The 26,097-nt window shown below is 49.5% G+C and overlaps 2 protein-coding genes across 3 annotated transcripts in view; both read right to left on the reverse strand.

Moving 5' to 3' along the window:
* The window catches only part of DNAH10 (dynein axonemal heavy chain 10), a 150,885-nt gene extending 128,954 nt beyond the window's left edge, over positions 1 to 21,931 (reverse strand). Inside the window, exons 1-8 of the mRNA XM_060612080.3 lie at positions 21,398 to 21,931; positions 18,329 to 18,388; positions 15,076 to 15,176; positions 13,877 to 13,985; positions 10,476 to 10,591; positions 7,062 to 7,272; positions 1,915 to 2,072; positions 784 to 1,014 (exon numbers count right to left, since the gene is read on the reverse strand). Of these exons, the coding sequence (XP_060468063.3) occupies positions 784 to 1,014; positions 1,915 to 2,072; positions 7,062 to 7,272; positions 10,476 to 10,591; positions 13,877 to 13,985; positions 15,076 to 15,176; positions 18,329 to 18,388; positions 21,398 to 21,611 (1,200 nt within the window). The 5' untranslated portion in view covers positions 21,612 to 21,931. The remainder of the gene's footprint in view (positions 1 to 783; positions 1,015 to 1,914; positions 2,073 to 7,061; positions 7,273 to 10,475; positions 10,592 to 13,876; positions 13,986 to 15,075; positions 15,177 to 18,328; positions 18,389 to 21,397) is intronic.
* A 345-nt stretch (positions 21,932 to 22,276) lies between these two features.
* Positions 22,277 to 26,097, reverse strand: part of ATP6V0A2 (ATPase H+ transporting V0 subunit a2) — a 44,572-nt gene continuing 40,751 nt past the window's right edge. For both annotated transcript variants that reach the window (XM_060612083.3, XM_060612082.3), the window contains exon 20: positions 22,277 to 25,866. In XM_060612083.3, the coding sequence (XP_060468066.2) occupies positions 25,767 to 25,866 (100 nt within the window). In that variant the 3' untranslated portion in view covers positions 22,277 to 25,766. The remainder of the gene's footprint in view (positions 25,867 to 26,097) is intronic.

The raw sequence follows: 26,097 nt of genomic DNA on the forward strand, positions 1-26,097 counted from the left end.
ATTCATAGACAGAAAGTGGGATAGAGGTTACCAGAGGGGCAGGGAGGAGGGAATCGGTGCTCCAGGGGTCCAAGTTTACGTCGGGGATGATGAAAATGGCTTGCTTATGGATAATGAGGATGGGCACCCAGCACCGTGTATGTTTTTTTTTTTTTTAATGTTTATTTATTTTTGAGAGACAGAGCATGTGAGCAGGGAAGGGCAGAGACAGGGAGACACAGAATCTGAAGCAGGCTCTAGGCTCTGAGCTGTCAGCACAGAGCCCGACACGGAGCTCGAACTCACAAACCGCGAGATCATGATTTGAGCCGAAGTCGGACGCTTAACTGACTGAGCCATGCAGGCGCCCCTCGTGTATGTACTTAATGCCACTGAGCTATATACTTGCAAGTGCTTAAAATAATGAATGTTATAGGTTTGTGACCACAATTTTTTAAGTGCTGAATTAAACAAGGAAACCAGTGGTGCCTCAGTGGAAACCAGTGGTGGCTCAGTCGGTTGAGCGTCCAACTTCGGCCCAGGCCGTGATCTCACAGTTCGTGGGTTCGAGCCCCGCGTCGGGCTCTGTGCTGACGCCTGCTCAGAGCCCGGAGCCTGCTTCAGACTCTGTGTCTCCTTCTCTCTCTGACCCTCCCCTGCTCACGCTTTGTCTCACTCTATTTCTCAAAAATAAATAAACGTAAATTTTAAAAAAATTTTTTAAATAAACAAACAAGGAAACTAAATCCGCGTGAGAGCTAACTCACAGACCCGACTTTCCAAAGCGCAGCACGCCCGGCCTACCCTGAAATGACGTTCCACAGTGGACAGAAACCGCACGTTGTCTGAGGCCTCCATGTGGAGCTTGAATAATTCAGTTAAGACTGGCTGCAGGTTGGCCACAAGCATAGAATCCGATTCCTTGATCACATCCAAGACCTTCCTGACTATTGGAAGCTTTGTTTGCTCATGGAGTGCACTTAGGGTTGCATTTCTTTCCCGCCAGAATTCAATCTCGGCCAGAGGACCGTTACCCTGCAAGGCGACACGAACACACAAACCGTCACACGGCACACCTGTGGTGGTTTCTACAGAACCCCTCCCTCTCTTCCCAACTGCTCCAAATGGGAACCGAGCCCGGCACTTGACCTCAGACGGTCCAGTCAGAGTGAATGTCAGGACTCTGGCTAAGAAAGCCAAGCCGCCCTCTTTCTCTGGAGAACTGATGGGGCAATGTACCACGCCACGAAGGAAACCAGCCGGAGGAGGAAGCCTCCAGAGAGAGGAGGATGGAACTGAGGTGAGAGGTTCACACAGAAACACAGCCGGAGTCCTGATCAAACCGTACCTGAAGCCTGCCCCTGCCTCGGGACTTTCTAGTTATGGGAGCCAACAAATTCTCTCCTGTCTAGGCCGGCTGAGTTAGGTGTCCTGTTTTGGGCAGGCCGAGCATCCTGACACACAGTATGACCTCTGTCAGCCCACGGGGTGATGTGGCTGCACGCTAACAGCAGAAAGCCCAGGAACGAGGGTGTGGGGATGTTTGCTTTGAACTTTTTATTAAATTTTTTTTAATGTTTCTTTATTTCTGAGACAGAGACAGAGCATGAGTGAGGGAGGGGCAGAGAGAGAGGGAGACACAGAATCCAAATCGGGCTCCAGGCTCTGAGCTGTCAGCACAGAGTCCGACGCGGGCCTCGAACTCACAAACCGTGAGATCGTGACCTGAGCCGAAGTCGGACGGTCAACCGACTGAGCCACCCGGGCGGCCCTTTTTTGTTTGTTTTTTTAATTTATTTTTTTGCTTTGAACTTTCAAGGAGGCGACAAAAGAGTAAGAAAAGAGGCCGGGTCAGACACATCCCCAGACTCCTGGCTCTTCCTCCGGTGGCCACGTGAACGGTCGGGGAATCTTCAAAAGGGCGGCCTGAGTTACCTGAGGGGTCTTCTTCAGCTGGCCCTCCACAGCTGCGGATATCAGATTCAGCCAGTTTATCACACACTGCTCTAAGGTTTCAACGGCTTCCGGGTCAGCTGCCAGGTCAGACACCTCTCTGTCCACACTGATGCTTGGCATTTCCAACTTAATCTCCCCTGGTAGGATAACAACGGTCAGTCAGCCACCAGTTCGGGGGAAATGATTACAGACAGTAACGTTCAAGTGAGTCAGATGGCTCTTCTCTCCAGACATCAGTACAGTGACATCCGATTCGTCCCTCCACCCCCCCACCCCATCCTAATCCGTCTAGACTTCCATTCTCTTCCATCAGAATGTAACTAAACATTATAGACAATTTTAACAGTGTTAAGCTTGGTCAGAATGATCTAGTGATTTAAGATGTTGCTGAATTTACAACCTAGTAACTTCAATTTAAAAATTAAACAAGGGGTGCCTGGCTGCCTCCGTTAGAAGAGCGTGTGACTCTTGATCTCGGGGTCGGGAGCTTGAGCCCTGCCTTGGGTGTAGAGATTACTTAAAAAAATAAAATCTTCAGGGGCGCCTGGATGGCATCTGACATCAGCTCAGGTCATGATCTCGCGGTTCGTGGGTTCGAGTCCTGCGTCGGGCTCCGTGCTGACAGCTCAGAGCCTGGAGCTTGCTTCACATTCTGTGTCTCCCTCTCTCTCTGCCCCTCCCCCATATGTGCTCTGTCTCTCACTCTCACTCTCTCTCACGCTCAAAAATATATAAACATTAAAAAAATTTTAAGAAAAAATAAAATCTTAAAAAAATATAAATAATAATAAAAAAAAAATTAAACTAACAGCCAGATATTTGAGAAAACCTCCAGCAGGGAATAGGCCCAGATAAATCAGAAACAATGACCTCAGAGGAGATTAAGACAATTGAAAGAATTTGTTTTTAATCCCAATTATCAGTCTCAGAGATGTGAGGCAATATGGCACCCACGAAACAAGAACAGAAGGCTTTGGAAAAGGGATAATCACAGAATAAGAGGTCTTAAAAATTAAAAATATGATAGCTGAGAGGCACCTGGGTGGCTGAGTCAGTTAAGCACCTGACTCTTTTTTGGGTGGTGGGGTAGGAGGGAGAGCGCAAGCCGGGGAGGGGTAGAGAGAGGGGGACAGAGAATCTGAAGCGGGCTTTGTGCTGACAGCAGTGAGCCCGACGCGGGGCTCGAACTCACGAACCGTGAGATCATGACCTGAGCCGAAATCGGACGCTCAACCAACTGAGCCACCCTGGTGCCCCTACGCATCTGACTCTTGATCTCAGCTCAGGTCTTGATCTTACGGTCATAAGTTGAAGCCCCTCACTGGGCTTACAAAAAAATGTGATAGCTGATGTGAAAAAGTTGAGTCAAAGGTTGGGGAAGATAAAAATTGAGGAACTCTTCAGAAAAGCTGAATATGAAGACAAAGAGGTGGGAAAGACCAGAGAAAAGATGAGCCACAGAATCAGCAGCGTCCCCCAATGTTAGCAAGAAAGAACAGAGACAAATAGTCGAAGAAATGACCAAAAGGAGTTTTCAGACTACAAAGCTAGGTCTTCAGGCTGAAAATATTCACACAGCGCTCAGCAAAACGAATGGAGAAAGGACCACACAAAAAGGTCCATCATACCAGCATTTCAAGACACGAAGATAAAGACACACTCCTAAAAGTTCACATAAAGGGGAGAGGAAAAAAACAGGTAGAAAGAAAGAAAGAAGAAAGAAAAGAAAGAAGACAAAAGAAAAGAAAGAAAAAGAAAAATGCAATTTCTCATAAGGAACGCTGGATACTACAGAACAATGAAGAAAACTGTATTCGAAATTCTGTGCCGGGGCGCCTGGGTGACTCAGTCGGTTAAGCGTCCAACTCCAGCTCAGGTCATGATCTCATAGTTCGTGGGTTCGAGCCCCACATCAGGCTCTCTGCTGTCAGCACGGAGCTCACTTCAGATCCTCTGTCCCCGCCCCCCCGCCCCGCTTCTCTCTTTCAAAACCAAACAAAAAGAAATTTTAGGTGTTAAAATTTTTTTAAACTCCAACTTCTGTGCCCAAACTATTAACTGCGAAGACAGAATAAAGTCATTTTCAGACACCCAAGTGCTCATAAAATTATTTCCCACACACCTGTTCTAAGGAAGTTACTTAGGGATGCATTCCTACACGATGAGGGAGTAACCCAACTAAGCGAGAAGACCTGGGATCCAGGAAACATCGCATCTAGGACACAGCCATGCACCATGCTGAGAGAGCAACCAGCCTGCGTGGCAACAGGGGACACAGGACACTGAGAGGGAGAACATCTAATAAGAGGAGGGGCTTTTGCAAAAACAAAACCAGAGAGGACGGTACAAGATATTTTTATAAGATCCTTTAAGAAAAGAATGGCAATTCTGAAGGCTGGAGGAGGGAAGGGAAGTATATACTTGTATTAAAAATTCATGGGGCGCCTGGGTGGCTCAGTAGGTTGGGCAACTGACTTCGGTTCAGGTCACAAACTCACAGTTGTTCGTGGGTTCGAGCCCTGCGTCGGGCTCTGTGTGGACAGCTGTGAGGTCTGGAGCCTGCTTCGGATTCTGTCTCCCTCTCTCTCTCTGCTGCTCCACCCCTACTCATGCTCATGCTCGCTCTCTCACTCTCTCTCTCTCAAAAATAAACATTTAAAAAATTTTATATTAAAAAAAATTCATTCCACGACAGATTACCTGACCCCTGTGATCTCATGCATCTTAAAAAGAGAAAGGGATAAAAGAGCTTTTTCAATTGACAGCCAATAACTTACAAAAAGCCATTCGTACAGCTTAATGTCCTATAAGTAAAAACAAATTTCTTCCTCAAGATGATACTATAAAACAGGAATTGGCAAAGGTTTTTAAGATTTTTTTTCTAAGTAAGCTCTACACCCGGCGCGAGACTCAAACTCACAACCCTGAGATCGAGAGTCACATGCTCCACCGAATGAGCTGGCCAGGCGCTCCCACAAATTTTTTTCTTAAAAACGTATCACACAGTAAATGTCTCCAGCTTTGCAGACCAAGAGGCTTTGCAGCTAAGGGCAGACTGTAGGTCCTTATTTAATCATTTAAAATCTAAATATTGGAAACGGTAAGTACTATTCTTAGCCCACGGGCCACACAACACAACCAGCAGGTGGGATTTGGCACACGCACCATAACTCGCTGACCCACGTGACAGAGTAGTAATTTAACTGCTTTTCTGGTTTTCTACATCATACGTGCCCATTGTAGGAAAACGGGAAGAAAAGAAAACCATCGCACTCTCGCAACCTAGAGTGACTGATGGTCACAGATGACGTTTCATTGCATTTCCTTCTTGTATTTTATCTAAAACGCAAAAATGTGTCCACTCAGCTACTGTTTGACATTAGACACAGAAGTCATATCCAAGATGAGAAGAAACATCTTTCCACATCTCTGTTTTACACTATTTCGGGGAGAGATGGGTCAGGTAGACACGTAAAATAACGGAACAGGAGACAGTAAAACAAACACAGACACCAGGAGGATATCACTTCTTGGGGGATTTAAAAAAAAAAAAAAAAAAAAAAAAAAAAAAGAACATTCTAAACCAAAAGTCTGGGGCGCCTGGGTGGCTCAGTCGGTTGAGCGTCTGACTTCAGCTCAGGTCACGATCTCGCGGTTCGTGAGTTCGAGCCCCGCGTCAGGGTCTGTGCCGACAGCTCGGAGCCTGGACCCCGCTTCGGATTCTGTGTCTCCCTCTCTCTCTGCCCCTCCTTCGCTTGCACTTGGTCTCTATCTCTCTCAAAAATAAATACACATTAAAAAAGAAATTTAAACCAAAAGTCTGGGGGATCCTGAGTAGCTCAAGCGGTTGAGCATCCAACTCTTGATTTCAGCTCAGGTCACGATCTCATGGTTCGTGGGACTGAGCCCCATGTGGGCTCCATGCCGACAGTGTGGAGCCTACTTGGGATTCTCTCTCTCCCCTCTCTCTGCCCCTCCTCTGCTCACTTGCTCACAGCGAGTGAGTGAGTGAGTGAGTGAGTGAATGAATGAATGAATGAATGAAAAACACATGTCCATAGCGTGTTATCAAAAGTTTGGCTCTCAGGGCGCCTGGGTGGCTCAGTCAGTTAAGCGTCTGACTTCGGCTCGGATCATGACCTCGCGGTTTGTGAGTTCGAGCCCCACGCTGGGCTCTCTGCTGTCGGTACAGAGCCTGCTTTGGATCCTCCACTCCCCTTTCTCTCTGTCCCTCCACACCACTTGTGCTCGCTCGCTCGCTCTCTCTCTCAAAAATAAGTATTAAAAAAAAAATTGGATCTCTGCGGGTGTTTCTAGTCTTAGAGAAAATTGCTACTAAGTGGGGTGTGTTAAATTTTACTTTCGGGGCGGGGGTGGGATTTCTCTTCCTCGAAAGCAATGCCATCTCGCAGACCGTAATAGCCCTTGCCGAGAAATCGCCTGTCGGCTTTCACAGGATAGGGCTCTCCAAAGCGTAAGCCCAAATGGGACTCACCTTCCCCACTACGCCAGCCTCTCGACCTTGCTCTTCTCCATGACACACGTGCTCCCAGGCTCTGGGACTCTCACCATGTCATCCTCCCCACATCATGGGGTACAGGTCCGCAGTAGCTGCTGCAGCCCCAGCACGTGTGGGGCCCTGGGCTGGGACGCTAAGCAAGCCAGGACCAGCCATCCACCCTTCCTCGTTCACGGAAACCCCCATTCTCTCAAACTCCCTTCTCTCATTCAGCCCTCTCTCCCTGCCCGAAAAGCCCTTGCTCCCCAACGCCACCTACTAACGCTCTGCCGTCCATTCAGAGGAGGTCAAATGCCGCCTCCTTCAGGAAGTCTCCTGTGATTTCCTCCTGCTTCTGCCACAGGGTCTCCCTCCTCCAAACCCTCAAAGTCCTAATAGCTTTCCCAAGCTCTCATCTGCCACAGTGCCCTGGGCACCAGACGATAAGACCCTTGAGGACAAGGATTCGTTGTTTCTCTGTGCATCTTCCTTCCAGCTCGGGGTCGCTCGGATGGTGGGCGGAGAAAAAAGAATGATTACAAATGAAAGCAAGACTCCTGGACTCTTACGTCGCCTTCCTAAAGGACATTCCCACGCGTCACGAAACAGAGGAAAACATGAAGCTTACCTTCCAGTTGCTGCATTGTCCTTTGAATATTATTTGCAAATTTCTGGATGTTCATCAAAAATTCATCCCGTATTAACTGCACGCTGTGATACGTTTCCCCGGGCACACTAGGGAGCCCCGCTTCATACTCGGAAGAGTCCGAGATTTTCTCGGACGCAAATCCCGTGGCCGCATCCTTGTGCTGATTGAAGGACAGAGCCGGCATGAAAACCTGAAACGTCAAGTTTATGAGACGAATCAATGTCCCTGTCCGATAATTCATGCCCTTCCGTGGCCCCCGGCTTCGAATGTCCTGTCGGAGGCGGCACAGATAATGGCAACAAAGTGGAGAGAACTCGAGCCCAGAGCCCAGAGCGCAGACCTAAAGACAGAGAAATGTTGTTTGACCTAACACGACCCCAGGAGGAGAACGTGACCCAAGCGCGAGGTGACTGCCCAGATCAGCATACTGTGTTTCTTTAAGTCACCGGCCACACAAACAGCTGAAGAGTCAGTCAGCTCAGGGCCAAGCTAGTTCATGTGGAGGTTAAAATAGGGAGGGGGAGGGGGAGGGGGAGGGGGAGGGGGCGCCTGGGTGGCTCAGCTGGTTGAGGATCGGACTTCAGCTCAGGTCATGATCTCACTGTTGGTGAGTTCGAGTCCTGCTTCGGGTGAACATGAGCCCCACTTTTCTCTCTCTCTCTCTCTGTCTGCCCCTTGTGGGATTCTCTCTCTCCCTCTCTGTCTCTCTGCCCCTCGCTCACTTGTGCCCTCCCTCATCCATTCAAATGCCTGTGGGTCAGTTGGATGGTTGGTTGGTTGAGTTTTGGTTTGGGCTTGTAGCTTTGCCTTTTCTTCTTAAACTCTGATCCATCGTTGAGGACGATGTACGTGCACTTCCGATTTACTGAAGAACCCAGGATGTTTGACCTGCGGATTCCCAGTCTGGGTTCTGCTGACTGCGCGCTCCCAGTGACCCTCACTGTGTCCCCGTGCGCTCCGTATCTCCCTCCCACTGGGTCCAGACCCTCCGTCAGAATCCCTCTACCGAGACTAACGGCAATGCTCAGGAGACAAACAAAGTCTGGTTTTCTCTCCTTTCGGATGGTAGCGTCCGCTTGTTCGAGGACAAGATCCGCGAACCTCTGGGAGCCACACAACCGAAATAGTCTCATCCTAACACTTCTTTCTTTTATAGCTGCAATGCTTTTATAAAGAGACGCTCCTCTCCTCTGCTACTTAATTACCCAGTGCATTTCACGTAGAGGAGGCAGAATAAACACCTGGACCCTTTTCTCTATTTGCCCAATTTTCAAAATGGTAAACGGGTGCCGTGTCACCCTGCCCCTAGCGCTCCCCCTCCCCCGGCGGCCTCTCCCTTGGTTGCTTCTATCCAGCCCCTTGGCCTCGCACCATCGCCGCACTCTGGCTGGCACGTGGATAAAGTAACGGAGGGGTGAGGGCAACGGAGGGGTGAGGGCAGCGGCCGGGGTCCATCAGGAGCCAAGTGCAATGGTCTCGGTAAAAAATGCTATTGAGGTGGTCCTGGCCACCCGGCCTAAAACTTCAAAACCCTTACCTTTACCACCTGCCGGTATTTCTTACCCCCTTCCCAACCTCGTCTTTCTTAACTCCCATCACTATTGAGCACGCTACCGTTCACCTTTGAACAACGCAAGGGTGAGGATGCCAACGCCCCCTCCGTGCAGTTGAAAATCCACATATGACGTCTGACTCCCCAGATCTTAACTACTAAGAGCAGCCTGTTGACGGAAGCCTTGCCGATAACATCACCTGTCGGTTAACACTGATCAGTATGTCCCATGTGTTATATACGGTATGCTTAACAATAAAGCAAGCTAGAAGAGGGGCGCCTGGGTGGCTGAGTCGGTTGAGCGTCCGACTTCAACTCAGGTCGTGATCTCACGGTCCGTGAGTTCGAGCCCCGCATCGGGGTCTGTGCTGACAGCTCAGAGCCTGGAACCTGCTTCGGATTCTGGGTCTCCCTCTCTCTCTGCCCCTCCCCCACTCATGCCCCATCTCTCTCTCTCTCTCTGTCCAAAATAAATAAATGTTAAAAAATTTTAAAGCAAGCTAGAGGAAAAACTGTTATTGAGAAGGAAAATACATTTACAACACTATACCGTATTTATTGGAAAAAATCCACGTAGACGTGGACCCGTGTGGTTCAAATCATGCTGTTCAAGACTCAACCGAACAGATTCTCTCACAGATCCTGTTTAACGTAAGCCTTCCTGACTAGAACGAGCACTCCCGTGAGGCAGATCTCGGCCGAGTTGTTCGCTCAGTGGAATACGGTAGGTGCTCAATAAATATTTGCTCAATAAATAAATGCCCTGAGCTCTCCCCGAGCCCCTCACACCTCAGCTCGGATGTCCGGAGAGTTCTTGGCTTTCCCTCCAGATCGGTTTCTGCCCTCACCCATGTCCCTACTGACCCGCCCGGCCGCTCACCCCCAACCGAACCCTAGGGAGTCCCTCTTGATGCTCCATTTTCCAAAACCTCCATATCCAAGTCACCAGCAAGCCCCGTGGGCCCTCTCCCCAGCAAAACAGATTCTTGACACGGCCTGCCTCCCACCCCCTCCCCTGATTGAACTCCAGTCTAGACAACCATCCCCCTCCACAGACACTTCCACGGACTCCAACTGGTCCACTCTTGCCTTCGGCCCTCGCCCTCGCTCCCACGGTACGATTTCCACACGACAGCCAGAGGAACGATGCAAACCAGATCATGTTATTCCCCTGCTGAAAACCTACCCTCCTTTCCAACTTTCCTCACTACCCTCTAGCCGCACAGGCCCTCCCTCTGTTCCTGGACCAGGCTATGTCTGCTCCTGCCTCAGGACCTTTGCACAAGCTATCTTCCCTGCCCAGGACGCTCTTCCCCCCAGATCTTCACAGTTCTGACCCCTTCACCTGACTCAGACCTCAATTTAATGCCACGCCCTCAAAGGGGCCTTTCCTGTCGTCAACCCCACCCTATCACACTTCCCTAATGACACTTCCCTAATAACTTGTCATTAGAATAGCCTGCTCGTGAGATTCTTTTTTTATCGTTTGCCTATCAGACATCGCCTCCTCAGTGAGGCCATCCCTTACCACCACTCCCTGCACACACGAACACACACGTGTGTGCACACACACACACAGAGTCCATTTCTATCACATGACTAGGGTTCATTTCACTCATGCCACTTGTCACTGCCTGTTATTTTCCAGTTTATGAATCTGTGTTTCGTGTCCTTCCCCAGAATAAGCTCCTGGAGCACAGAGACCTAGTCCGTGCTCCTCGCCGCTCTGCCACCAGGGCCCACGGAGGCACCTGCTGGATATTCATTACTTGCGCGGTAAATGAATCAAATGGCCTTAGTCTTACAAAATGCTGAGGTCCCTTCCCTTTGTCCACAGTTACCTGACATATGACATTCTTCAGAAGATGAAGCACATTAGCGTTGATAATTCCATACTCCAGGGTCTCGGGCATGATCTCCATGGCTTCCTTCATGTTGGTAGCTTCAGAGATCATCTCTGCGTGGGAACAGATTCAGAGGGTGAGACGCGTGGGGAAGTGGCAGGCAGTGAACCTTCCAAGTGTATCTGGAACTTCCAAGGAATCTGCTCCTTCTTCCCGAGGAGCTACCAACGAATGTTCCAGGCACAGGCTCAACATGATGCTAATGTCTGTGCAAACGACTCCCTCGGCCGCTGAGACATCAAAAGAAACTCTGTGGTTCACAGAGTTGCACAGACTGGCGGATCTGGCTGGAGCTGTCCGAAGTCAGACAAGAATAGAAACAGTAGCATTTTCTGGAAATGTCTTCTGGGTTCCTTGCTCTCCCTGGGTCCCCGCTCCCAGCGATGCCTCCCCAGTTCATCACCAGAGTCCTTTTTGAGTCACGGGTATTTATTTTTTTTAATGTTCATTTATTTTTTGAGAGACAGAGAGAAAGCAAGCTGGGGAGGGGCAGAGAGAGAGGGAGACACAGAATCCGAAGCAGGCTCCGGGCTCTGAGCTGTCAGCACAGAGCCCCATGTGGGGCTCGAACTCACGAACCACGAGATCATGACCTGAGCTGAAGTCGGACGCTCAGCCGACTGAGACACCCAGGCGCCCGAGTCATGGGTATTTTTTTCTTATTTTTTTTTTTTTAATTTTCTTAATGTTTATTTATTTTTGAGAGAGAGAGAGAGCGAGAGAGAGAGCGCGCGCGCTGGGGAAGAGGCAGAAGGAAGGAGACACAGACTCCAAAGCAGGCTCCAGGCTCTGAGCTGCCAGCACAGAACCTGATGCGGGGCTCGAACTCACAAGCCTTGAGGTCATGACCTGAGCCGAAGTCGGACGCTTAACCGACTGAGCCACCCAGGCGCCCCAGAGTCACGGGTATTTTTAAAGACAGATTTGGTAACAGCCTATTTACCAACCGCGTTTTATTTTACATGTCTTTACTCCACCCGCACGGTACACATTTTGAAGGTCACTTGGGCCCATCCCTCAATCTAACCGGGAAACACAGCAGATATACCAACCAAGGCAGTTACCTCACTGGCTTTGGTCCCACAGCTGTGTAGACATTCTCTCCTTAATACGCTTCTTTACAGCAAACTCTTCTTTACTTAAGTAAATTTATTTTAAGGGGAAAGAACCTAAGAACCCAGAGCGGAAGACAAAGAGAGGCTGATCTCGACGGAAGAGAAACGGCGAGACACAAAGACGACGAGAAGGCCCAGTGATGAAATCCGAGGAGACGCGGCTGCTGCCTGGCTGGCGGCCTGTGCGCCGTGGCAGGTGCTGTCCTGGAGGAGAGCACCGAGCAGGGATGAGGGGGCGCGAGCCTCTACAAGCTGTCTTCCCTACTTCTGGTTCCCGCCTACGTGGGCAGAGTCACCCGGCAGGGAGGCCCTGACCCAAAACGCCATCAAAGTTCAGAAGAGAGAAAAAGAAAGCAACATAATGCTTGTTCTAGGATTTACGGGGAGTCGTGAAAACGTAGCTACGTATGCGCAGCCTCCGTGGAGGCGAAGGCAGAAGAAATGGGGGAACGTGCAGGCAGGAAGGGTGGGCAGTCAGCCTGAATCGAATGAGGCAAGAGGAAGAGCCAGGGGTCAGAAGAGACACGAGAGTGACAACCACTGGGGGGACAGGGGTGTCACCAGAAGCTCCCAGGTGGCACCCAGGATGGACGAGGGCAGCAGGAATGCACAGAGGAAACATCCCGCCCGGAAGTCACCCTGCGGGATGAACATGGCCTCCAAGCGGCCCCTCGGCTTTAAATCACACGGCCCACGTGGACAAAGCCCTAAAGCTCTTCTTATAACTCAGGGCCACAACAGTTTGCATCTCCCTTTAACTGTTACAATAGAACTAAGAACGTATTTATACAGTCAACTCTCATTATTCGTGGGAGTTCTGTTCTGTGAGGTCACCTCCAACAAGGAATTAATGAATACTGAACCATTGCTCCTACAGGACATACGAGGTCAGGTTTCTGCAGCCTCTGGTCACATTTTTTTAAGTTGATTTACTTATTTTGCGAGAGAGAGAAAAATGCAAGTGGGGGAGGGGGAGAGAGAGAGGGAGAGAGAGAGGATCCTAAGCAGGCTCTACACTGTCAGCGCAGAGCCCGATGCGGGGCTCGAACTCATGAACTGTGAGATCGTGACCTGAAACAAAGTTGGACGCTTAACCGACTGAGCCACCCAGGCGCCCCTCTGGTCATATTTCTTTCCTCCCTCCTTCTCTTCCTCACCCCTTCCCTTTCTTTCTTCTTTCCTCCTTTCTTTCTTGAAAGATTGAGAGAGAGAGAGCGCCCATGCAATTGGGGGAGAGAGAGACAATCCCAAGCAGGCACAGGGCTTGATCCCAGGACCCCAGGATCATGACCTGAGCCGAAATCAAGAGTCAGACACTCAACCGACCGAAACACCCAGGCACTCCTCCAGTCACATCTTTATCAGCCATCAACACGTAACCTCGCTTTATGTGCGTTTCTGTGTAAAGATACCTTATTTCGGGGTACCTGGGTGGCTCAGTCGGTTAAGCATCCAACTCTTGGTTTCAGCCCAGATCATGATTTTGGGGTTCATGGGTTCAAGCCCTGCATCAGGCTCCGTGCTGATGGTGCAGAGCCTGCTTGGGATTCTCTCTCTCTGCCCCTCCTCTGCTCAGGTTCTCTCCCTCCCTCCCTCCCTCTCTCTCGCTTTCCCTCTCCCTCAAAATAAATGAATAAACTTAAAAAAGAAACAGACACCTTATTCAACATACGCTGCTGATTCACTAGCATGGACCTCAGCCGACACTATAACGGACAGCTGATCTAAGTGTACCTAATACACCTGTGTCGTCTGGGGCCCCGTCACAGCCTTCTTGCACTCAGGAATACGGTGCTTCAGTACTACGCTTGAGGCCGTTTTGAGCAGTGAAATCGCCAACAAGAAGCACAAAAGAATGTGAAAACCGTAGCACCAAAGAGATCACAGTAAGAACAGTTGTTTACAAGAGTTAAAACGTTGTCACCGCGTTCGCCCTCAGCTGGGAACAGGCACACGGGGGGACGCAGAAGTTTCCCCATCCTGTGCCTGGCCCCGAACGACCTCAAAGCGACTGCAGGTACTGATTTGGGGGTTACGAAAAAAATGCGAGTAGGTGAATTTGCAGATATGGAATCCATGAATACTGAGGATCGACCGTACTAAAAAAAAAAAAAAAAAAAAAAAACCGAGTTGTATTCTCAAGAAAGCGTAAAAATAAAGAATCTCACAGAGACACCCCCACGTGCATACACACCCACACTCACACACACACTAGAACTATACCTTTTGTATTTCGGAGAAAATACACCACATTCTGGTCCAGGAACTCCTCAGGAACGGGAGTACAAAGCACATGGAGATATGTCTTTTCCACGATGTGCTTAACGGTTCTCTGGAACAATGGGGAACCAAACATCAACGGGCTGAGATACATCTGCTCACCCAGACAACCTAACGTTCGGGTGCCCCTGAGCACTCCTGTCAGTGCGTTCTGGTCCCGCCGGCCGACACAGGGGGGACCACGCACCATGAAGGACCCAGGCTTGAACACTCAGCCTGACTCTGCTGTTAATTGGCCAGCGCAGCCACACGGGAGTAAACCGACCCGGGAAATGTCCAGACTGAGCCCTTTCCTAGCTTGTAAATTGCAACAAGCCGGCTTCCATTTGGTTTGGGGGGTAGGGTATATTCATGGAGCAGTTAGTCATTTCACTTAGCACAGGCCGGGCTAAATGCTCACATCCCGGCTTTTAAGCTCCACCTCTGGGATTTGGGAAAAGGTTAACTCGGCCGCAGGCCTGGGTTGTCCAAACTCTGCAGATCCCAAAGGTTTTCAGGCTGGCCCTTTGCCGGTTCCCAGGTGATAACCTCTGTTCTTGGAATGTCCCACCTGATGGACACCTGGGGTACAAAGATAGTTTAGACTCTGTCTACACCTGGGGTACGAAGATAGTTTAGACTAGCAACGTGATTGGTGGTGAATGCCTGGCTTTGTTGGCCTGGGGCCCTGGTCACACTACATCCGTCTGACTTCCCGCGACCTAGAGGCTGGCCCTTCATGCCCACGCGACAGACCCCCGGTAGAAACGCTGGACGCCGAGGCTTGAGTGAGCTTCCCCGACTGGCAAAACTTCCCGTGTGCTCTCCTACGTGCTGGGACCAGCAGCACCCGCACGCCACCCCGCAGGGGGCTCGGGTCCCTTCTCTCCCGGACTCTGCTCCACCTACCTTTCTCTTTGTTGATTCTACGCAGCCTCCTCTCACTGAAATAAACTATAGCCTTGAGTATAAACGTTTTTCTGGGTCCTGGGAGTCATTCTAGCGAACCATCCAACCTGAGGGTAGTTGTGGGGACTCCCAACACAGGATTCTATCGTCTCCATTCCAAATATGTTCCTCGCATGAACTGTCACTTACCCAGACCCATCAGAGGGTATGGCATTCCCGTTACCCCAGCAAGGAGGAGGAGGAGCCACGCGTACCTTGACGGGCAGGTCTTCGAAACTCTCTTTGTCGACTTCTTCATCCCCGATGCCTAATACAAGCTGATCCGTGGAATCGTTTCTCAGTTGCAAATTCTTGGCTGCAAAATATCGTTCAGGGTGCAAAATGAAATAATCGGAATAGATTTCCTACCATCGAGGCCAGACCTGCATCTTGTACGGCAGCATTATTTCATTCAGTAGTCATGGTATCTAAAAGCTCCGTGTACATTTTGGACAAACGAATCGCAGCCTCGACGTACGTTATAACGACGAAAGCCGTTTGTATTTTTGCTGGGTGGGTTCTCAGTTGGAAATTTCACATGTAGGCATGTGTGTGTGTGCATGTTCCAGCGACAGTGTCCAGTGAGTGACTTCTCCGAGGTTTTCACTTAAAGGGGAGTTTTATTATTAGGATGAGAATTATAGCTAACATACTAGCACATAATTCTATTTTCACTATGAAACTCGAAACTTGCGGGGGATGAAAAGAAAGGTAATCTAAGTAAAACGAACGTATCTCTCTCAAGTCTGTTATCAGTGCGGATCTGGAAACCTCAGAACCCATCACAGCCCTGAGAGTTTCTGAGAAACCCAGTAATTACAGGGAAGGGAGAGCTTTTCCCAAACGGTTTGGCTCTTACTGCAAAAGGCACCATGCGGAGCCATTGTGGCTTTCGAATCAAATCAACGTGTGGGGTCTACTGGTCTACTATTGATGTTCTCATCCATAAAATGGGAACGATAACAGCTACTGGTCAGACTCGAGGATCCGATTATGGTGTGGTTAAGTGCCCGGCACACCCACCAGCAGAGGAAATGGTATAAAGCCAGCAGCACCAACGGGATTAGAGCCCCAGTAACAGCCTGTAGCCAAAAACACACTAACAAACGCACCAAATAAGTGCAGTGCCACTGAGCTGTATACCTAGAAGTGGTTAAAATGGTAAGTTTTGGGGCTCGATGAGTTAAGCATCTGACTCCTGATCTCAGCTCTGGTCATGATCTCACAGTTCGTGAGACCAAGCCCCGCTGTCAGCGCAGAGCCTGCTTGGGATTCTCGGTCTCCCTCTCTCTCTCTGCACCTCTCCCCTCCGCTCTTACGTTGCCCCCTCCCACCCCCCGCCGTCTCTTCTTCCTTCTTTCTCTCAAATAAATTTGAAAAATAAACAAAAAATTTTAAATGGTAAGTTTTACGTTATGTATATTTTACCACAATAAAAAGAAAAAATGCATTTAATTATTGATTTGGAAGGAATATTAATTTGCTTTGTTGAAAAGACCTCCCTGGCCTTTGTCCAAGCAGCGTCCTTCCACAGATGTCCTTCCTGTTCAGAGACTGACTGGTGCTGAAATGGATGTGTCTCTCAACAAGATAAGAGCCCCGCAGTAAATAGGGCTGTGGCCCTCATGGCCACCGTCTGTCTTGTCAAAATCCAACTTAGGACCCTGAGGACTCATGGGCTGTATTTCTAACCCTGTAATCCTCTCCCCTCAATCTGTACTACAGAAGGAATGACATTTTGGCTAAAATGAATGCGTCTGGAGGGGCGCCTGGGTGGCTCGGTCGGTTGAGCATCCGACTTCGGCTCAGGTCATGATCTCACGGTTCGTGGGTTCAAGCCCCGCGTCGGGCTCTGTGCTGACAGCTCAGAGCCTGGAGCCTGTTTCAGATTCTGTGTCTCCCTCTCTCTCTGCCCCCCACCCCCGCTCATGCTCTGTGTCTCTCTGTCAAAAATAAATAAACATTAAAAAAAATTTTTTTAAAGGTTAAAAATTTTAATAGAACTATCCTACGATCCGGCAATGGCACTACTGGGTATTTATCCAAAAAAGACAAAGACGCTAATATAAAGGGATACATGCATCCCTAGGTTTATTGCAGCAGTATTTAGAATAGCCAAGATACAGAAGCAGCCCAAGTGTCCATCTGTAGATGAATGGATAAAGGAGATGTGGTGTATATATAGATACAATGGATTACTCGGCCAGAAGAAAAAATGAAATCTGCCACTTGCAACGACATGGGTGAAACCAGAGAGTACCATGCTAAGGGAAATAAGGCAGTCAGAGAAATACAAATACTATATGATTTCACTCATCTGTGGAATTTAAGAAACATAACAGACGAACAAAAGGAAAAGAGAGAGAAACCAAGAAACAGACTTAACTACACAGAACACACGGATGGTTATAGGGGTGGGGGAGGGGGAGGGGGAGATGGGTGAACTAGGTGAGATGTATGGAAGGCTGATAATCACTATATTATACACCTGAAACTAAGATAACACTGTACGTTAACTCTCCTGAAATTAAAATTTGAAAAACTTCATAAAATTTAATAAAATACATGCAGCTGCCCAGAAAAAGGACAAAATAAATCGTTTCAGGAATGAGGACAAGTAGAAAACTGAATTAGATAAACGGTAGAAATACACTAGGAATAAAATGAAACCACTCAACAGCTACAAAAACAAGAAAAAAAAATTTTTTAATGTAAAAAAGGAGAGGCAAAAAGAGCCACCCGCAGGAGAACCCAGCCTTAGCATGAATCTAAAGCCATCCCATCACTACAGGAAAAGCGGAGCCTGCAGAGAATCAGGCGTCTCCCACGTTCAGGTGTGTTTCCAGCAACTTCTCCAGCTCACCCATTTCTATCAGCAGTAAAATCCTCCACTACTGCCTCGGACTGGCCAGAAGAAACGGGCCGTGTGGTTTGCACGAGGGGAAGGAAGCCTGGGCTACACAACAGAGCGCACAGGTGTTGAGCTGTCACGCAGGGCGCCTGCACAGGGACGAGGCGCCGGGGACATGTACTATACCGGGTGAAATTCACAAGGTGACTGTATTCGGAAACAGGGTCTTTGCAGATATAAAAGAGGAGGTCCTACTGGAGAGGGCAGACCCTGGATCCCGTGACTGTCGCCTTTACCAGAGAAAGGACAGGAGGATTCAGACCCACAGAGGCAGAGCGGGGAGGGAAGCGGTCGCAAGGCAAGCGAGGCCCAGGCCAGAGGGGCCAGGCAGGTGCCCCCCGGAGCCGCGGGAGGGGCGGCCCTGCTCACAGCTGCGCGCTCGGCCCCAGAGCTCGGGGAGGCCGCCCCCCTGCAGCTGCCGGCCCCCCAGTCTGTGGTCGCTGGCTGCGGGCCCCCGGGGCACGGGTAATGCGCCCCGAACGGCCAGCACCCACCTCTGTCCCCCATACCGGGTCCCAGCCTCCCTCCTCGCGGGGAACCGCCCCCACGCGACTCACCCTCCAACTCCGCTGGCTGAGCCTCCGCCTCTTCCTCCTCCGCCTCGGGCGTCTCGCCGTCTTGACCGCCGCCAGCACGGAAGAAAAAAGTAGTAACACGTGTCTGCCCCACCACACCAGACACCTGATGCCCTGCTCCCCCACCCCACCGAGCGCCGCGGGGAAATGGCCTGCACCTGCGACAGTCCCGGGGAAGCGGTGGGGGGGGGGGGGGGGGGAAGGTCACGGCGAGGACGCGGGAGCCCCTCCCCGCCTCCTGCCCTTGGGTGGGGCTCGGCCGGTGCAGTGACCGCCAGCGGCCCCTCCACGACCCCGAAGACGCTGGCGGGCGTGGGGGGAGGGGAGGCAGGCACCTGATCCTCTCGCATTAAAACCGGCCTCGGGCGCGGTTCCCCGGGCTCGTTACACCTGCCACCTGCCGGTCTGGAGCCTTCTGCCTCCCTGCTCGTCTCCCCCTGCCCTCCTGGACTAGAGCCGATTTATGAACCAACACGGTCGTACAGAAATGTTCCGGTTAGCAGAGACAGCTTCAAGTGGCCCGAAAGGAAACCCTGTGCAGACTCCCCAGGAGATGAAGGACGCAGAATGGTCAAGCGGTTCCACCGGTTGATCTCAGTGATCAACAAGCATAAAAAAGAGGCTCAACCCTGGGGCGCCTGGGTGGCTCAGCAGGTTGAGCCTCCGACTTTGGTGCGGGTCTTGATTTCGCAGTTCCTGGGATGGAGCCGGGCGGGCGTGGGGCTCTGCGCCCACAGCTTGCAGCCTGCTGGGCGCTGGGTCTCCCTCTCTCTCGGCCCCTCCCCCACTCGGGCTCTCTGTCCCTCAAAAATAAACATTTTAAAAATACTAATAAGGGGCGCCTGGGTGGCGCAGTCGGTTAAGCGTCCGACTTCAGCCAGGTCACGATCTCACGGTCCGTGAGTTCGAGCCCCGCGTCGGGCTCTGGGCTGATGGCTCGGAGCCTGGAGCCTGTTTCCGATTCTGTGTCTCCCTCTCTCTCTGCCCCTCCCCCGTTCATGCTCTGTCTCTCTCTGTCCCAAAAATAAAAAAATAAAACGTTGAAAAAAAAAAAAATACTAATAAAATAAAAATTTTAAGTTAATCCTCAAAAAAGCCTTCACTTCTAAAAAAAAAAAAAAAAAGAGAGAGAGAGGCTCAACTCCACTAAATATTATTAAACACGTAGTATAGACTAAGCAAGCGCATCCCTCTTTCGTCTATGGGATTGGCAAACGTTAAAAAGACCGACAGTATCCGATGTCGGCAAGGCTGTTGGCTGACAGGCACCTCACCACGGTTGGGTGTGGACTGGCAGGGCCTTTCTGGAGAGCAGTTTGGGCAGCCGGTGTAGATGCACACACCCAGGAAACCAGCGATTGTGCCCGTCGCAAAGAATTACACAAAGTGTGCGGAGATGGGTGGGCACTGTTGCCTTGTTTGTGAAATGAAATACTACAGAAGGGTAAATGGTCTTTAATTAGGGAATGGGTAAGCGCGGTACATCAATGTGCTTAAAACCCGTAAAGTTAGGGGCGCCTCGGTGGCTCAGTCGGTTGGGCGGCCGACTTCGGCTCAGCTCATGATCCCGCGGTCCGTGAGTTCAAGCCCCGCGTCGGGCTCTGTGCTGACAGCTCAGAGCCTGGAGCCTGTTTCAGATTCTGTGTCTCCCTCTCTCTGCCCCTCCCCCATTCATGCTCTGTCTCTCTCTGTCTCAAAAATAAATAAACGTTAAAAAAAAAATTTTAAAAAAAACCTGTAAAGTTAGGTAGATCTATCAGTATTGACATGAAAAATTCTCAAGATATTGGTATGATTGACTTTAGAAACTCTAGACATCTATATATTAACATTATAGAAAGATACAGATGATAGATGATGGATGGATAGATAGATGATAGATTGATTCAGGGCAAGATCTGGCAGGATACACACCAAACTACCTACTGGGAATGGCAGTAGGACTTCAGGGTTAGTGAAGGGTTGCTTTTGCGTGTTTTACTGTACATAATTCTATGTCATGTGAGTTGTTTTTGTTTTCATGTTTATTTTTGAGAGAGACAGACAGAGCACGAGGAGGGGAGGGGCAGAGAGTGAGGGAGACGCAGAATCGGAAGCGGGCTCCAGGCTCCGAGCTGTCACCACAGAGCCCGACTCGAGGCTCGAACCCACCAACCGTGAGACCAACCTGAGCCAAAGTCGGACCCTTAACCAACTGAGCCACCCAGGCGCCCCTGTCATGTGAATTTTTAAGGGAATGCCCTCCAGTACTACCTGTGTCATTTTTGTTTAATTTAAGTGAGTCATCCCATGATCTATATACAGCCTGATTCCATTTTGTTATTTCAAGAAATACGCATTTAACTATTAGAAGAGCATCTTGGGCTAGCTGGCCACCACCCTCCTTCCTATCACCACCCTCACCAGCATCTAGTTGGCTGCGTTCGTATAATTTTCAGCTGGGAGCAGAGAGAAGACTTGATCGGGGGCAGGGACAGAAATAGAAAAGCGGGATGAAGAGGCATGCCCTGGTCCCCCTCCAGGGCCTTTGGATGACCAGGGCCCCACAAAGGATCCAATACAGCTGCCCAAGGGTCTTAACAGGCAGAGAGTGAGTGACAATGTGAGACACGGGGGCTGGGGAGGAGGCCTCTCCCCCCGCCTCTGCCCAGAACCCGACACCATTCTGGTGCCTCCCGTCTCGGCAGCTCTGAGTCTCCAAGGAACAGCATGCTCAGCAGAGGATATACTGGCATTCTCATGATGCAGTGACGGTGGAGAAGAGCCAGAAGAGGAGGGAAAGAACGGGGAAGCAAGTCGGAGACAGCCCAGAAACAGGTCACAGTCCAAGGGAGATTTCCAAGCCCCCTTCCGGGGGTCCAGGAATTAACCAGGGGACCCTTTTAAGTGAGGCTGAGCTCTGCTTCCACATAGAACGGGGACATCCAGCGGGGGGGGGGGGGGGGGGGGGGGCGGCGGGGAGGGACACTGGGCTAAGGCTTGTATCAGGGGACGCGGCTCAGAAAGCAGCCGCCGAACTGCGGAAAGTCCAAGCCTAGTCGGGGCGCTCACCGATCTCCACCTCCACCTCCTCGGGCACCACCTTGCGGTAGAAGAACAGCGTCAAGGCGCCCTCCTCGTCCTTGGTCTGGTTGAGGAAGTGCAGGATGAGGTCCTCGACCTCGCCACCGTCGCGGTTCAGCAGCTCCTCGAAGAGGTGGGGGTCTGTGAGGCCGAAGGCCGTGTACACGCGGTCGCGCATCCACAGCACCCGCAGGTCGTCCATGGCGCCGCCAAGGGCCAGACGGCGCCCCGGGAGCCCAGCGACGGGCGGCGTCCGCGGCTTCGGCGCCCCTGGCAACGGGAGCCTCGGCAACGGCCGCCGCAGGCGCGGGTCGGCAGCGTCCCGGGACGCGCCCGCCCCGCCCCCGAGCTCACTGCGGCGCGGGCCCGTCCCCCGCGGGTGGCGCCCAGCCTCCCCCCGGATCTGGGCCCGCCGCTCCGGCCGGCCGGAGAGCCCAGCGGAGCAGCGGGCAGCACACGTGCTCCCGCGACTCGGGGGACCGACGAGTCCGGCCCGGAGCCGCCCGCCGCTGTTGCCCGGGACACCCCGCTGCGGGCTCCAGGGAGCCCCTCCTAGGATCCTCGTCACCCCGGGCTACCATCCCGCCCTTCTGCCCCGAAGGAGGCCAGCGAGGCGACCGGTCAAGGTTGCACTGTCTCGGAGATGGCCCAGGCAGAGTAAGTAGGAGGTGAGGCCCCCGCCTCAGATAGTCTGAGCCCCGGCCAGTGTGGATCAAAGGGCCTCAGAAAGCAAGTACCTTGAAGAGTTCCAGGAATGGGCCGGTTCTCTCTGGCACACGGATCAGGGAAGAGGGAGTCCCAAGAAGGGACAGGCGACTTCTGGCTTTGGCTTTCTAGACACGTGAAGGCATAATAAAGCAAAACACCCACGTTTTAAAAATATATTTATTTTTCATTAGTAAAAAGAAGTTCAATACTGATAGGAAGATGCAGAGTTGTCCTTTCGTGCATTTGTGGAGCTTTAACTTAGTGACTGCTCTCCCCTCCTGGAGAGGAGTCCCTGGACCACAAGGCTGACACCAAGAACCTAGCCTTCTTGTTGGATTTTCCCATCAAGGAACACGTGGAATGTTCTGAAGTATTTCTTACAATTCTAAACCAAAGCCCGGCCTCAATGACCTCGCTGTTGGAAAACCATTACTTGGAACTGCCTGATTTTCATCATCTTGAATCAAGATTTCCTAATAACCTTACTGGAGATTATACCAGATGGCATGCACGCAAACTTGGCTTTAAAATTTTAAGTGAAGAGATTGACTGTTCTCAAATGCAGACTGCAGAACAGTTGTAGCAGTTCTGTTTTTGTTTTCCAAAATGAGTCAGACCCTAAAATGCCTGAATATTGAATTCATAAACATCTTAAGAGTGACCTATGCTATATTCTAGGCCTTTTGAAGCTACAGCAGACTGGAAACTGAGAACAGAATGTTGTTATAAAGTACCCATTCCCGAAATGAGGACAGAATGGCATTCCGTGAAAGGGGTGTCTTTTCAAAGTCCTACCCACAAGGAATGGACAGTCCACAGGGCTCACCATGATCCCCATCAGAACACCTGAGTTCTTGAACTGATCATAATTACGTCACCACAAGGACGTTCTTTGCTGTCGCAGGATGAAATCAAGTTGTTTTCCTGAAGAAATGCCTTGGATTTTTATTTTAGGACTCCATTAACACACAGAATGAACACCCGAATGAACACTGGAAAATATGGCTGTCATGACATTTACCATGACGTGTTCTCTTGAGGAAAATAAACAGATATATAGCTTCATCCCGACAATTGACCATTCTTCCTCCAGATATTTGCTATTAAGGGAACAAAGTCTGTCTCAAAAATGATATACATAATAGTTCCACCAGACAGCTTAAACATAAAGCAAAGCATAAAGCAGCCACTGGAACCTACAGCTTTAGAAAAAAAATTAAATTTCCCCTAGTGCCTACAAGACACGATCAAGCTCTATTTCTAGAGACGCCTTTCACCAAAGTTGGGACTACTAATTCATTTTTTATACAATTATGTAGAATACATAACCACTACATAGGTCTCAATTAAAAACGGGCTCTTTCCTCTCTGTTCTATACCCTGGTAAGAGATGTTACTTAAAATGAAAAATTCTGTAACAGCCCATAGCAGTTACCAGTGGGGGCACTAAAAAATTCCAGCAGGCACTAAAGGCCTCCTGTTTACTCATCAGCTAACGGTGCCCCGAAATCGTGAGTTTCCTAAGGATGAATTACCATTTTATTACAACAGATCCCTGGCGTAAAGTAACGAAGATGGCCAGTGGTGAGGGACAGCGTTGTTCAGAGTTTGTATTCACCCAACAGGAGTGTCCAACGTGAGACCTTTCCGGAGAAACTGCACCCTGAGAGCAGAATCACTTCCCAAGGATTTATCCACGTGGTTTGAAGCTTGATATTGTAATACGAGGGACAAAGGCCAGTAACTCCCAATTGGTGAAAGAGCAGCATGGAAGGCTTACCACACGAGTAAGGTCTAATGTTAGCGTCACGATTACGTCAGCGTGTTCAGTTCATGCCTCTCGGCAAACAGGTCTCGACTTGACCTGAAAAGACACGCCTAGATCCAGGGCTACCAGAATCCAAGCTTGAAATGAAAATTCCAAACTCCCCCACTAGGCAGGGTGAAGGCGTATGGTGACAAACAGGCCTCTTCATGCACCTGCCTCAAAACGTTAAGTGAAAACACTGCCGATTTCTTTTTGAAAATAATTACCTAACATCAATTACAGTAAAATATGAAAAATGAACATAATTTACAAAACAACAGATCGTCCTCAACTTACGATGGGGTCTCATCCTAAGTTGAACATGCATTTAACACACCTACCCTAGGGAACACCGCAGCCTAGCCTGGCCCGCCTTAGACGTGCTCCAAACACGGACAGGAGCCTCCGGTTGGGCACAATCATCCACCACAAAGCCTATTCTATAAGGGAGTATTGACTATCTCCTGTAATGGGCTGAATCCTGTACTGAAAGTGACAAACTGAACGGCCGTGTGGGCGCAGGTGGCTGTCCGTGTACCACCTGTTGACTCTCCCGACCGCGCGGCTGTCTGGGAGCTGCGGCGTCTGCCCAGCATGGCGGGAGAGGATGGGGCCGCAGATCGCTGGCCCGGACAGGATCCAGACTCAACCCTGCAAGTATGGTTTCTACGGAATGTGTATTGCTTTCACAACATCATTAATTCAAAATTCATTAAGTGGAACCACTGGTAAGGTGGGGACTGTCTGCGTAGATTAAAACATTCAACAGGACTCAAAATCCTTCAAAGCTAAATGTCAAGTGAATAGATGAATTTAAATTAAAGAGAATTTTCAACCGATCCAAATGGTGTTTGAAAGCTTAAATTAACTCTAAATACCTCTACCAGACCTTTATTTACAATCAGTCTGAAAGTAAAAAAAAAATTGTAATTATACTGTTCTCAAGGACAGGTGCAATCTCTTCATGGTAAAATCTCTTAATTTATATTTTGTTATAAAAATATACAAAATACTACTTTTCACCTTCCCTTCACTCAGTATAAACCCCTAAAAGGTTCGGTAACATCAGTAACATCATACGAGTTGGTCCCTAAGTTCAAATCACATCCATATTTTATCTTTTACGGTCACACTGGGTTGTAAGGCTCGGTATACAGTTTATCTTTCCAACATACAATTATCATAATTGGTTTTATATAAGGATAAGAGGGTAAGAATATCTTTAAAAATATACAAGTGGGATAACCATCTGTCGTACGTTATTTTATCCCGTTTTCTCCACTCATTAAAACAAGACAAAATTGTAGAAATGATCCCCTACTTGCAGTTCTAGACAGCATACGATACAAAATGTTTACACACTTTTAATCAAGCAGAATAAATGTGAATCTTTTGATTATCCGTCATTAAATTTTTTAAAAAACTATACTTAACTTCAGCTGTTGGAAAATATTATCTGACAACTTCAAGTGACAGAATAACGCTGTAATTTTTTTTAATAAGGTGAAAAGGACTCGAGTAGCTAAGACCATTTTCAACTAGCCATTCAAAACCACTTCTCCCCCCCAAGCCTCTATTTTTAAAAATAACTTTAACATAACTTTTGGCATTAACTTAAATTTGCTCACCATAAAAACTGAAAGAAATTTACATATCTGAAATTGATAAACGTTACAAAATATTTAACATGAGGAAGAGGTATATCTTACAGAATTATTTGGCTATATCATAAGGCAATCAATGAAGATGGAATTTTTCCTATCGTAAGTTTGACGGAAGTGAAATTCTGTAACATGATAATTCTCCATAAATCCGAAAGCTTGTTTGGATACGGCAATATGATCATGCCACGTCGTCACTGAACTTTGACGAAAGTAGTCTGAATGAGAAAGGAACAAACTTGGTGCCTGCACCAACGTAGAACTTGTTCTGAAATTCTACCCTAAAACAAAAAAATTTCCGTGTATTAGCGAAAGACCGTGAGTAACATTTCCTACATTTCTTGCAACAACATTTATAAGTTAAGAAAAAACCCCAAACAGCTCCTGTGCTGAAGCTGCTTCGTTCCGTACGTGCTCTCCTGGCACACGTGTTGTTACTTAAATAAGATACACACAGACACACACACAGCCTGCCCGTGTCGCCCTCCTCGACGTGTGACGGAAACGCGAAC

Source organism: Panthera onca, chromosome D3, assembly GCF_046562875.1.
Source record: "Panthera onca isolate mPanOnc1 chromosome D3, mPanOnc1 haplotype 2, whole genome shotgun sequence".
NCBI lineage: Eukaryota > Metazoa > Chordata > Mammalia > Carnivora > Felidae > Panthera > Panthera onca.